Below are 13,797 nucleotides of genomic sequence, written 5' to 3' on the forward strand. Positions count from 1 at the left end.
CTCAAAAGTAATTGGACAAACTGAGTTCCGATTACTTTTAAAACTTTTTTTAAAACTACTTTTTTATGAACACATATTTTTATAAAAACATTGCATGATTAATAATTTGTAATGGGATATGATAAATATTAAACTGAGGCTGTGAAAAAGTTAATTGTGTAAGCTTTTAATAACAATAAGACTGCGATAAATTTTAATAGAAATGAATATTCCACCATCAACAGTTGGCTATACATTGAAAGTTTTTTGACAACAAAATCATTTTGAAGCATTGCTGAAGTCAGGAACGCTGAAATCAACAACTTTTTGCCAAGATAATTTTATAATGAGGTCGTCAAAGGCAGATCTGCACACAGAAATTTATATTGAGTTTACACAGTTGCATCAAACAACCTGTTATGAAACAATAAAGTGTCGCTTAAGACAAAACAACCTTTTTGGTCGCCCTTCTGTTTTTTTCTGCAAAATATTATAGGGTATCGGACAGCACAGCAATGGTCGAAAATGCTATGAAGTAAGGAGTAAAAGTTTAATATGTTTAGCTCTGACAGTATTAAATTTTTGACAACAAGTGGTCACCAAAATGAAGTTAAGTACCAAGTTCCCATGGTGGTGGCTCAGTAATGGTTTGGTCATGTTTTAGCATGACAACAATCTGAAGCTCACCTCCAAGCTATTCAGGGAATTTTTTGCCCAACTGAAAGTTTGAGTCTTGAAATGGCCAGCACAATCTTCAGGCCTGAACCCAATGGAACATCTTTGTGAGCACCTTAAGAGAATAATTGACAGTTGCAAACCAAATAATCAATATTACTTGAGTTAATTAAGTGTACTTGGAAAGAAATACCAATTGATGTTTTGATTAATTTGTTTGATTCAATGCCACATAGATGCAATGCTGTTATTGCCGCAAAAAGTTTTCGTACCAAGTACTAGCATTACATACAGCTTACAAAAAATATGTAATAGAATGTAACATTATGTAACATTAAGTATATTGTATAACACAAATATTCATTAAAAAAATGCTGAAGATTTATCATTTGTTGTGTCAATATTGCTTTCAAAATACGTATTTAGTCCCATTACTTTTGAGCCAATCATTTGCATTCTTTTAATAACATTTTGAGTAATCACTCCCAAATTTGAATTTTTGTTTTGTTTTTCATAATGGTAGTATAATTTTACATTCTACTCAATGAACTTGAACAATGAAGAGCAATAGTAAGTTAGTAAAAACATCTAATTTTTGATTACTTCAACACTGTGTTTCACTATCAGTAGGTTCATCACGAAGAATGTCTAAACATAAAAAAATTTTCAAATTATAGAAAAATTATTTCATAGGACGTTGGGAATTGTTATAATTAATTATGTAATAACTGTAGTATTTTGCAACCAGGAAGTTGCATCAACTACATTAGATAATTAAAAAATCATGAAAAGAATTCTTTAGAATTAGGATATGTTTGGACTGGTCATTTGTTTTTATATTTTTTTAAAAGGAGCTTATTTTCATGAATGCATTTAGAAATTAATTCTGATTTTTTATTCAGTAAATTTTCTTGATCTAAATGAGTAATAATTTCAAATTTTTCTTGTAAACAACAAGAAAAATTTATATATACAAAATATATAAATTATTTATATATAAAATCTTTTATATATACATATATACATAGAGATAAAGGTTTTAAGGAACGCTCTTTAATTTATTAATAGTGTGTGTGTGTGCTATGCATGAAACGTCACTGATGACATCATGCTGAAATACCAATAACCAGTACTGTGCAGCAGTACTGGTTATTGGTATTTCAGCAGACTTTTTTCAAATTCGATTCTGAATGACTTTTTAATTTACTTCTGTGTATGTTTATATATTTAATAAGGTTTCAAATGTGATTCATTGTACGCAATATTATACATCTATTTACAAAAAAAAAAAATTAAAAAAAAGAAAGTAGCATAATTTTTTAAGAAAATTATTGCTAGCCTTCAAACATAAATTATTGCTAGCCTTCAAACTTAAATTATTGCTAGCCTTCAAACATAAATTATTGCTAGCCTTCAAACATAAATTATTGCTAGCCTTCAAACATAGATTATTTAGGGCTGCAGAAATTAACGATTAATTAATCGATTAATCGCTAATTTATTTAATCGATTAAAATTTATTTAATCAGTAATATTTCGATTAATTTTTGCCTGTTTTCCGTTACTTATTTTTTTTTTTTTTTTTGCCGTACATATATATATTTACAAGTTTCATAATTTATAATAGTTACAAGTTACAAGTAATATTTACAAGTTTCCTTAGTCAAAATATATAAACGAGATTATAATTATAATTAAAATAGTACAGACAGGACTTCAAGAAGATCGTACTGATCTTATCACGAAGCCCTTACAAGTGAATGATATATTATGTTCAATATAGGTAATATATTATATATTAAGTACAACTAGATGTATTAAAACTACTCGAATATTCAAGTTAACTTTAATATTCTTCAATTAGAATAAACTCAAGATTACCTGTTTCTCTTATATTATATTTATTAACGTTATTTATAAAGAAATTATTTGTGAAGTGGTATGGTACTTGGCCTAATTTAAATTTTAGCATGAACAATATATTTTGATATCTGTTAATTTGATAAATGTTAAGCATAAAAATTTATAAAAAAAATATATCGTTTTCATATAAATCATTCGCAAAGAAGTCATTTTCAGTTTTAAAAGTTTTAAAAACGTCTAAACGCAACTTTTCAAAATCAATTGTTTCAAAGTCATTAGCCATGACGAAAAAGAGTATTAAATTTAGAATTTTTCAATAGAATTCGATAAATATAAAATTAATTTTGAAAGCGCATATCTTGAAAATCTCGACTAAAAATTTTGTCATATTTTAAAATACTTACTGACCTGGGAACATTATCTTACATTTCTATATCCGTTTCTAAAGTAAACAAAGTTTGTTTTGCAAATATGGCTGCGGCAACTAATGAAAGCAACGTTTCTGTCAAACATTTAACTGGAAAGTTAAGCAAGCATTTTGTTTTCAAGTTGAATGCTGATGGTAAAGTAGACGAAGGTGACAAAATATACTGCGTTCACTGCAATAAACAGTTTGCTTTCCGTGGCTCAAACACATCGCTGACTTATCACCTTCAGCACAAGCATCCTCTGAAATATCAACAGGTTGTCGACAGTGAACGTAAGATGACCCCTCAGATAAAATCAATCACCAATTTATTTACGTGTCAGTCAAACAAGCCTGTCAGTGAAAAGGTCTCAGCCGACCTGAAGGTGGCAATAGCTCATTGGATTGCCAGTTCTGGACGTCCAACAGCAATTGTAGAAGATGCTGGACTAGAGGCGGTGCTTCGTATTGCCCTTCAAAACCAGACTTATACTTTGCCCAGTCGCCGTACAATCGACACTGTCATTGGAGAGATGTACAATGAGAAGTTGAATGAGCACAAGAAAGCTCTAGAATGCATTCATAGTATTGCTCTAACTACTGACTTTTGGACCTCCACCAACAATGAATCGTACTGTGGGATAACAGGTCATTGGATTGATTCTGAGTGGAAACTGACGTCTGTCGCTTTAGCTTGCATAAATGTTGAAGAAAGGCACACTGCTGATAATGTTGCCAGTTTCTATGAAGAGTTTGCCGCAACGTGGAACATTGCTGAAAAAATTAGCTGTATCGTAACGGACAGTGCACGAAATATGGTTGCTGCTATAGGACGGACGGATTACAGCCATATACCCTGTATTGCACACTGTCTTCAACTGAGCGTACTAGCAGGTTTGAAAGCAGCTGATTCATCTCCTATTCTGGCTAAATGTCGACACCTAGTTGGACATTTTAAGCGCAGTTCAAGGAATACATCAGAGCTAAAGGCCAGCCAAGCCAGTACCTCTAACAGGTCTGACGATGTGAAGTTTCACAAATTGCAGCAGGATGTAGCTACGCGGTGGAACAGTACCTACCTAATGTTAGCCAGATTGCTGGAAGTGAAAGATGCCATTAAGCAGTATCATATTGACCATCCCGAGAATTACACTGGAGATAAACTAAGGGAGTTGGACTGGGAGAAAATGTCAAAATTTGTCTCGGTATTGGGTCCACTTGCAGATGCTACTGAGTATATTGGTAGTGAACAGTATGCTACATGTTCGGCTGTACTTTCGTTAGAAGCATTTTTGCGCAGACTTCTGCGGGTTAATGATGACGATCCAGGGTATATAGCACGTTTCAAATCTGCAACACTAAATGACTTCTCAGGTCGCATTGAAAACATTGATGCATTGCCAACGTTGCAAATGGCTGTGGCATTAGACCCACATTACAAGAAACTCGGCTGTCTCTCAAGAGAGAAACGTGAAGCAGTTTGGACAATACTTTCTAATGCATTTCGGGTGTACTGTAACCAAAGACAGAGAGCTGAATGTGAAACTACTACCAGCACTGGCGAGGCATCAGAATCTGTGCATAAGAAACTGAAACTTACTCTGTTGGTCAGCGACTTGGAATTGCAATCCTCATCAGATGAATCACAAACAGTACATGGCTCACTGGCTGAGCTTACACGATATCAAGAAGAAGGTGTAATTCCAGAAACTGAGAATCCCCTCATGTGGTGGCAACTGAATAGGCATCGTTACCCTCACCTGAGCAGTTTTGTGCAGACAATTCTGTGTGTACCTGCCACTTCTGTTCCTTGTGAAAGACTGTTTAGTTCGTCAACAAACTGCGATCTTGTCTACTTCCAGAAAACGTTAACGTCCTCGTTTGTTTACGTGACTGGCTAAAGTGATGCCTACTTGTACTTGTCAATTAAACTGAATACAGTATAGCAGGCATTAAGTGTCTTGTTTGTTAACGTTTGTGAATACTGTAGTTAACGTTTACCGATAACAACTTCACCTCACCAGTGGTGAAAAGCAGGTTATTCTGTCGACTTCAGAATTAATCGATTAATCGATTAAAATTTTAGACGATTAATCAAACAAAAAAAAATTAATCAGTACCAGCCCTAAAATTATTGCTAGCCTTTAAACATAAATTAAGAAAATAGTTATGAGTAACAGGGTTCAAAAAAAAGTTTAACAGCAATCAATTAAATGGTTTGTGAGGCTATTTTTTAAATAACTTTTTTCAGTTTGTTTTTGTTTGCCTTTGATAACGATAATTTAGTATAAATTGTTATTTTTATATGCTTTCATATTTCAAGGTGTTTAACAAGTCAGAATAATAATAACTGCACTCCTGGAATTACATCGAACAACTATTCTGACAGATTTAAATGCATTTTTCCATTAGTTCCGGAAATGGATAAGAAAAAAGGTAATTTACGAATGGTCTTTAAACAGTGTCACAGTATTTTAAATGTCGTTTTTTATCATAATTTCTTTAGACTTCTCATAAAAAATTGTTGAAATTGTTTAAGCTTTAATAGTTTTTGTGCATAGGAAGCCGCGCATCTTTTATTTCTTGTTGCAATAAAAGAAAACATGCTCCACATCAAGGTAAAATTTATTTATTTTTAACAGTTTTTCTAAGTTATCTAAATGCTTTATTCCGGCCAGTTATCTTTTTAATAACAAAATTATGTAAAGTCTAAAAGAGAAATTAAAAACTGTAATTTCCATTTTGTATCTAACATTTATTTCACTCAGTATGTTCTTTAATTTAATGAGAAATATATAAAAAGTTGTTATAATTATAAGAGAAATATTGCATTTCATGTTTTTAACACGTTTATTTATTTTTGATCCTTACGTTTATTATTTTGGTCCTTTGTTTTCTGCCATGATTTTTCCTGATATATATATAAATTAATTATTTTTTTTCTACTTTCATTTTGAGATTAATTTTCCTTGTTCTTTAGCTGTTATACTTTATACAATATCATGCAGTATTGCATATTGTGCAATATGGTTGCACTATATTGTCTGCAAGTATGAAATCTCTCTTTTCTGTTTTCTATTTGATACATTTATGATTTATACTACACTTTTCCTATTGAAAGTCACAAGACATTCAGTGAAAATCATATAGAGAGGGTGTTTTTTTTAAATAGAAGGTGTTGGCCGAAGGTGTTTAATACTTAATTACACCTATTGATTAATATCTAACAATTTATATTTGTTCATCTGTTATTTATTTTAGATTTTTTGATCTTTTTTACTTTGATTATAATGCATCTAACCGACATTGTTCTTATTTACACAAAAATTTAGTATAAAATCTTTAGTTTTTATTATTTTTATAATTTTAAAATTTTGCAAGATTTTGTTTTAAAAAGTTGAATACTGGTTAAAAGTAACTTTTAAATGTTTTTTTTTTTTCTTTATTTGTCAATATTTCATTTACCCAATAACTTTTGACTCTTTTGTTTACCCAATAACTTTTAACTATTTTTCATTTGCCCAATAATTTTTGACTATTTTTTATTTACCCAATAACTTTTAACTATTTTTTATTTACCCAATAACTTTTAACTATTTTTTATTTACCCAATAACTTTTAACTATTTTTCATTTACCCAATAACTTTTAACTATTTTTCATTTACCCAATAACTTTTGACTATTTTTCATTTACCCAATAACTTTTGACTATTTTTTATTTGCCCAATAACTTTTGACTATTTTTTATTTACCCAATAACTTTTAACTATTTTTCATTTACCCAATAACTTTTAACTATTTTTCATTTACCCAATAACTTTTGACAATTTTGTTTAAATTTTGAAGCAAAATAGAAATAAAAAAAGTCTGAGTTTTTTTATTTAAGCTTGTAAAAAGATTTCTTAGAGCATTACAGTGCAGTAAAGAAATCGTTTGAACTTGTTTGGGCTAAAGAACTTGTTTTGAAATATTATTTTAACATGGAAAATGTGTCCTCAAAATTTAAAGTAAGTTTAGGTCTTTTTGCACAGACTTAAGAAAAAATGTTTATTAGAACTAGGATTAAAAAAACGAATGGGCCCATTCCCATCGCTTTTACTCGAAAACTCAAGCAACGAAGTAGAATGTGTCCAACAACTTCTTTGTTACTCAAGGATTTGGTTAAGAATGTAACAAGTTCAAGAATTTCAGCGAGGTTTGAAACGGTTTCAAATTGTTGAGTCTGTTTAATCTTTCAATTATTTTTTTGATTTGCGTGCACTAAATTGCATATAATTGCAATAAATAGATTAAAGCAAAACATTAAACGGAGCTAATTGCAATAAACAGATTGTCTCGGTTTACTTACACTATAGATAGGCATAAGAATTTGGTGAAAATAACAAACTTAAAAAAGTAATAATAGTATGATGGCTATTTATGGAAACTTTCGATATTAAGACTATTTTTCATGCTTTGCGATTTGAAAAAGATACCAAAATAAAATACGGTTTCAACATTTTAGCCATAAGGTATGAGGCCTTTACCATCTTTTCTTTATTTTACTCTTATTTTATGCTTATTTTTCTAGGTTCCGCGTGATTCGTCTCAAGAACAGTTTATACTAGAACTATTTTCCCTTCCTAATATCCTTAAATGATATTACGAAACCATTTTAATCAGCTGTTGTAAAATGTAGGAAAGACAGGATTTGTTTACATTGTGTTTTTATTTACCGGGTTTGTTGTATGCTTTTAGGTAGCCTGGCTACTAAAGAAAGGTGTATTTAATACTATAAGAAAGGGTTTTTTTCTTAAATGCCTGGATATGCTTCAATTCAAAAAAATTTAAGAAACCTTATATTTTGCCTTTATTTTTATATTCATATAGTTAGAAATATTTATGCCATAAAGAGATCTATGTAGAAATAGAAAAAACTATTTAGGGAATATGCAGCCAGTATTACAAAACATTAGATTTATGGCAATCTAGATAATAAACCGAAAAGTGCTACGGTTTTGCGGAGGGGCTGGAACTGATATTACAGCTAGCTAATTGTACAATAGGTGAATTTAGCTTTAGGATTTTCTTATTGGGATCCTCTTTACACTTAAACCATTCATTTGACCAGAAGCAGCTGATAAACTTAGCTATTTCTGTCGATCATAGTCTTTCTTTAGACATTTGGAAGTAGCCCGTAAGACACAGGTTGCTCTGATATTTCATTTTGCTGAATAAGAACATGTCAATTTTCTTGACAGCTCTAGTTTTAGTGAAAAAATGGTATGCAAGTATTACATAATAACAAATCATAATCTATAAAGATAAAATGTTAGAAAATGGCAATTTATATAGGGGAAAGTCGGGTAGCCCCGGACGGCGGGTAACTCCGCACACTTAATGTACAGCTTATACTAAAGAAGCTATGGGATGTTAAATACTATAAAGACATTATTTGAGTGAAAATATGGCATATGTAAAATATCTATCATAATATGCCGAAGCGATTGGTTGGGAATGCAAGATATTGTTTTCCACCACCAGAAGAGCGATGTATCATCATATTTAATTGACATATTAATATACCTAGTTTTTATGTAAACTAATAACTTTATTGATTAAAGATACATTTTTATTTACAATATTTATTAAAAAAAATTTGTTCATAACTTTAATTAGCTGGTCTTAAAACTTGTATTTGTGAATGAGGTATGATCGGGCGGTATCGGACACAGTGTGGAGGGTGGTTTCGGACAACTTAATCTGTTTACATATTAAAGATAAACTTTTTTTACATAAATACTAATGCATTTAATATAATACACAAACCTATAATAGTAATTCATTTAATTCTAATAAAAAGACCATAGATTTGAAAAAAGTGTTTTTAAAGTGTTCATTTTCATTAGTAAAAAGCTCATGTTTATATTTCTAAATGATGACATTTTCATTCCCATTCTTTATATATCAGAGGCAATCTTTAAAGGCGATTTTTAGTTTAAATGTGTTGAGAACAGTCCAATGCTAAATTATTATATATTACATTTGCGTTACATTGGTAAAAATGAGGCAAAATCATGGTTAAACTATGTGTCCGGGGCTACCCTCCAATTTTGAAACATGCCTTTTTTTTCTAACATTTTTTCTTTCATGTTTTATATATTATTAAGGCATTATCAAGGTTGTTATTTGTCAAATATGTCTGAGACATATTTTCTGCCGACATAAAATATGTCCCACATATTTTCTATCGACATATTTTGACATCATTTTATGTCTGAATCAATTTCTGCTAACATAAAATATGTAAGAAATATTATCCATCGACATATTTTGACATAATTTTATATCTGAATTATTTGCTGTTTGATATTCTTAAAGAAAAAATCAATCTAACAAATTTATTACGCATTTCAGCTTAATTTACAGAGTTAAGTGAAATAGTTTAACAAATTTGTTGCTTTTTTGCAATCAATTATGCTTCATAAAAATTTTACTTTAAACCCTATAAGCAAACATCAGTTGTTTCATAAAGATCTTTTTCTGCACTTTTTAGCGATGTATCATTTGATAGTATTGACATTTATAGATTATGACTTATTTATAGATTATGACTAATATTTACATTGATAGTATTGACTAATATTGACATTTGATAGTATTGACTAATATTGACTAGTATTGATGCATCATTTGATAGTATTTGATAGTATTAATAAGTATTGGCGATTTCCCTTATTAGAATGTAAAAACCATCTCAAGCGGAGTTTTTATAACTGAAAGTGTTTTTTATTAGTATGACTAAACTTAAAATTATTCTTTTGAATAAAATAATAATTACAAAAAAACTTTTTCAGTTATTTTTAATTATTAGTTGATCCTGAAAAAGATTTCATTATGAAAAATTGAATCCAAAAGATTTTATGAAAAAAACAAAAAGAAATTTTTGAAATTCTGTTCACAGAATTTCAAAAAATTCGTGCCAAATTAAATTCATTGAAGAATTGGAAATATTTCGCAAAAACTAAATTCAGCTTATTAAATTCATATTAAGACTAACCGGTAATAATTTATAACTAATTACGAATAATATACTTTTAGTTATAATAGTTATGATTTATTTAACAATAAAATAATTGACAATTGCATTATAACTGCATAATTAACTGCCATAAACTTGCATAAAATGTTTTGAGTGAAATATATATTTGAATAATTATTTTTTTCGTTTTCCTTACGATTTAAAGTCAAAAATGGAGAATAATTTATTGAATGAATCAACTATTAATTAAAAATAACTGAAAATGTTTTTTTTAATTACTATTTTAATCAAAAGAATGGTTTTATGTTTAGTCATACTAATAAAAAACATTTTCAGTAATAAAAACTCAGCTTGAGATGGTTTTTACATTCTAATACGGGAAATCGCCAATACTAATCCATACTAATCAATACTATCAAATACTATCAAATGATGCATCAATACTAGTCGATACTATCAAATGATACATCGCTAAAAAGGGCAGTAAAAGACCTTTATGAAACAACTGATGTTTGCTTATAGGGTTTAAAGTAAAATTTTTATGAAGCATAATTGACTGCAAAAAAGCAACAAATTTGTTAAACTGTTTTCACTTAACTCTGTAAATTAAGCTGAAATGCGTAATAAATTTGTTAGATTTTCTGCTCACATAAAATATTTCTTACATATTTTATGTGAGCAGAAAATAATTCAGACATAAAATTGTCAAAATATGTCGATAGAAAATATGTCTGACATATTTTATGTCAGCAGAAAATAATTCAGACATAAAATTATGTCGATAGAAAATATGTCTGACATTTTATGCCGGTAGATTACTGTTTATATTTTTAAAAAAGTTTTTTGACACTTTGTTTTCTGTTAGTACATGTTCTGTTAGCACTTTGTGTTTTGTTAGTACATGTGTGCACATGTACTAACATGATCTATATTTTCCTAAAGTGTCCTGGGCTTTCCCCTATATTAGGGTTTGTTAATTTTTATTTAAATATTAAATTTTAGCACAAAGTTATGTATTCACTTCTTATTTTTGTTCAGTTTGTTACTTTTTATGGTAACAATAAGTTTTTATTTATTTTAAAAGCCAATGATTTTTGCAGAAACTTTATGAGAACTGAAGTTTTATAGATTCCTCAGTGTTACTATTGTGACGAATAGGAAAAATTCAATTGAATGTCATTAACATGATACCAAACTAATTCTATATTGGGGCAGGTGAGGATCCTACGTTGTGGTAAAAGGAACTTTCCTAGATGAAAGAAAATTCTGATATAATTCCCCCAATATAATTGTGGATATGGGTAGGTAGAGCTGGTTCAAAAAGAAACAAGTTTATAGTTTCAAAGTCTATAATTATCTCTCTAAGTTTGTGCAGTAAAAAAGTAAAAGAGTGAGTCCTTTAATGCAGAGTATTTTATGATTCATTTAACTACGGGTATCTATCTTTAAGTTTTCTTATATACTTAAAATCAGTTTGAGCAGGTGATTGTGATGATGGTGAAGCAAAAGATCATCTTTTTCATAAATACAATTACATCTATAATAATGAACTAGGTCCATAAGAGCCATCATCAACCTGAGATAAAATGTAGTTATGCAATAAGTCAAACGTTAAGTATTTTTAAATAAAATAATGTATTTTTACTAATCCTTTTTAACAGAGCAAGTACCATAAATGGTTAGGAATATTTTGTGACCAACCTTATTTATTCCACTAATATGTAGTTTTAGAAGCCAACAAACCAAAGAACTGGTTTTTCCGATTGAAGCCATTTGATTTCACTTCACTTTTGATTTAAATATCCTTTTGTATAGTGCAGATAACAACCTAAAACCATCGCATTCATTTTGAGAGCTTGATCTGTATTTATTATTGCTTTAGATATTCAAGTAATAAATTAGCAGAATGTTCAACAACTGTTGATACCTCTTTTGTCAACCATTTGATGATCATAAAAGATATGTACTTCGCTTATCGTTTTACTATTTTTTTAATGGTAATAAATAAAAAAAGTAGATTTTTTTAAACATGTTTTAAGATATCCACAAGTTTGTTTAAATTCTTTTTGATACCAGTTCTATACTGAGTGCAAGTTATATGTCGTTTATTTTTTGATACCAGCTCTGGATACTGAGCGCAAGCTAAATGTCATTTATTTTTTGATACCAGCTTTGGATACTGAGCGCAAGCTAAATGTCATTTATTTTTTGATACCAGCTTTGGATACTGAGCGCAAGCTAAATGTCATTTTTGTTAAATTTTGCTTAGAATGCAATTATTTGTGTTTTGGAAAATGTTTCAAATATGATTTCGATTATTTGGAAAATGAAAAAGTAATTGGTTAATCCTAAAGCGATTTTTTAAAAATTACAAAGAAAAAAAACAACGTTTATTTGCAATCTCGAGTTCACTTCTTTTTTTAAGACTCAGATACTTTAAAAAAAATATTATTTGGGGTATTATATATAAGATCCATCTTTTTCTTTTAGAACAAAAAAAAAAAAGCTTAAGTGTTTTTTTAATTGTATCCCTCGTTTAAGAAACAAATTTATTTATACGAAATAAAAAAACTAGCCATTGTAGTTTTCACAAATATATAACTTTAGGCATGATAATTTTTTTAAACTTTTTTCTAGTAGGATTGGTGCATCAGTTTCGATAGTGAACTTGTAAACTTTTACATAAATAACAGTTTCTATCGAATTATCTTGATATTGAACTTTAATTGCACATTCTTTACATCTGGTGCAATATCTGTCCGCTTTCTCTTTACTATCTTTCTAACTCGATTTCTCACTTTCGTTCTACGATCCTTAGTTCTTCTCAAATTTACTTACTCTTGGTCTGTGAAGCGGGTTATGATACTCTTAAGTGAGCTAAACTTGTCTTCGCAGGCCTTGGTATGTGACCTCTATATGGCAATTAGCCGGAGGAGGATAAACCACAATACTAAACTTTTACATAAGCTGAAAAAAGTTAAACAAAAAGAAAAAAAATGTACTTTGAAGAATTTTGTTCACAGCTCCTCAATTATATAAAAATATTAAATGGTTACATTTAAACTTTAAAAATGCGTTTTTATTTGCCATAGTATTTATCCATTTAACCATAGTATTTATCTAATAATTTATGTAAAAAGTTGTAATGAAAAAGTTGTAAAAAAAAATTTCAATTTAGTGCTAAACGGAATGTCTTAAGAGAGCATTCGTATTAGTGTAAATTGACAGATTGTTTTGAAATACCATAAAGAAGAACCGAGTAAAGATCTTTAAAGCACTCTACTAATTACTTCTACTCGTTCAAAAATTTGATCACCAATTAAAGCGCGGTGTAAAAAACTGTCGTTTTTTTATTAACTAGAACAATTAATTCATTTATTTTCCTATTTGCACCTACCTTACCTAGTTTCTTGTAGAAGACGATTGTTAAATAAAAAGAACATTTAACATAATTTAAAACAAATAAAAAAAAAAAAAATTTATTTAAAATTTTTTTATCTATGAATCTTATAGCTGTCATAAATCTGTAGATATATTTGGTTAATCATCTGTAAAAAATTTTAAAGATTTTTAGTCAAGATTTAAAATATTCACTTTCAAGGGAGCATTATTTTGAGGAAGCATCGTGTATATAGTCATTTTACTTTATTTATTCTTACTTTTTCAGTAAATAATTTATAAATTGATAGAAAACTGTAGATGCTTATGATGTATTCGGCCTATCGAGACTATCGTCTCTGTTTATATTACCATTCATTGAAGGTATATCTAAGATTTCAAATTATTTTATATAAGTTAATTTGTTTTAATTAGAAAATAAGAAACACTTGCGAGCGCGCATCAAAAACTGTA

At 29.1% G+C, this 13,797-nt stretch overlaps 1 protein-coding gene across 2 annotated transcripts in view; it reads left to right on the forward strand.

Moving 5' to 3' along the window:
- Nucleotides 1-13,797, forward strand: part of LOC100200986 (cGMP-dependent 3',5'-cyclic phosphodiesterase) — a 99,474-nt gene that overhangs the window by 20,399 nt on the left and 65,278 nt on the right. For both annotated transcript variants that reach the window (XM_065812908.1, XM_065812907.1), the window contains 2 exons: nt 5,247-5,359; nt 5,485-5,541. In XM_065812908.1, coding sequence (XP_065668980.1) covers nt 5,247-5,359; nt 5,485-5,541 — 170 coding nt within the window. The remainder of the gene's footprint in view (nt 1-5,246; nt 5,360-5,484; nt 5,542-13,797) is intronic.

Source organism: Hydra vulgaris, chromosome 12 (assembly GCF_038396675.1).
Source record: "Hydra vulgaris chromosome 12, alternate assembly HydraT2T_AEP".
Lineage (NCBI taxonomy): Eukaryota > Metazoa > Cnidaria > Hydrozoa > Anthoathecata > Hydridae > Hydra > Hydra vulgaris.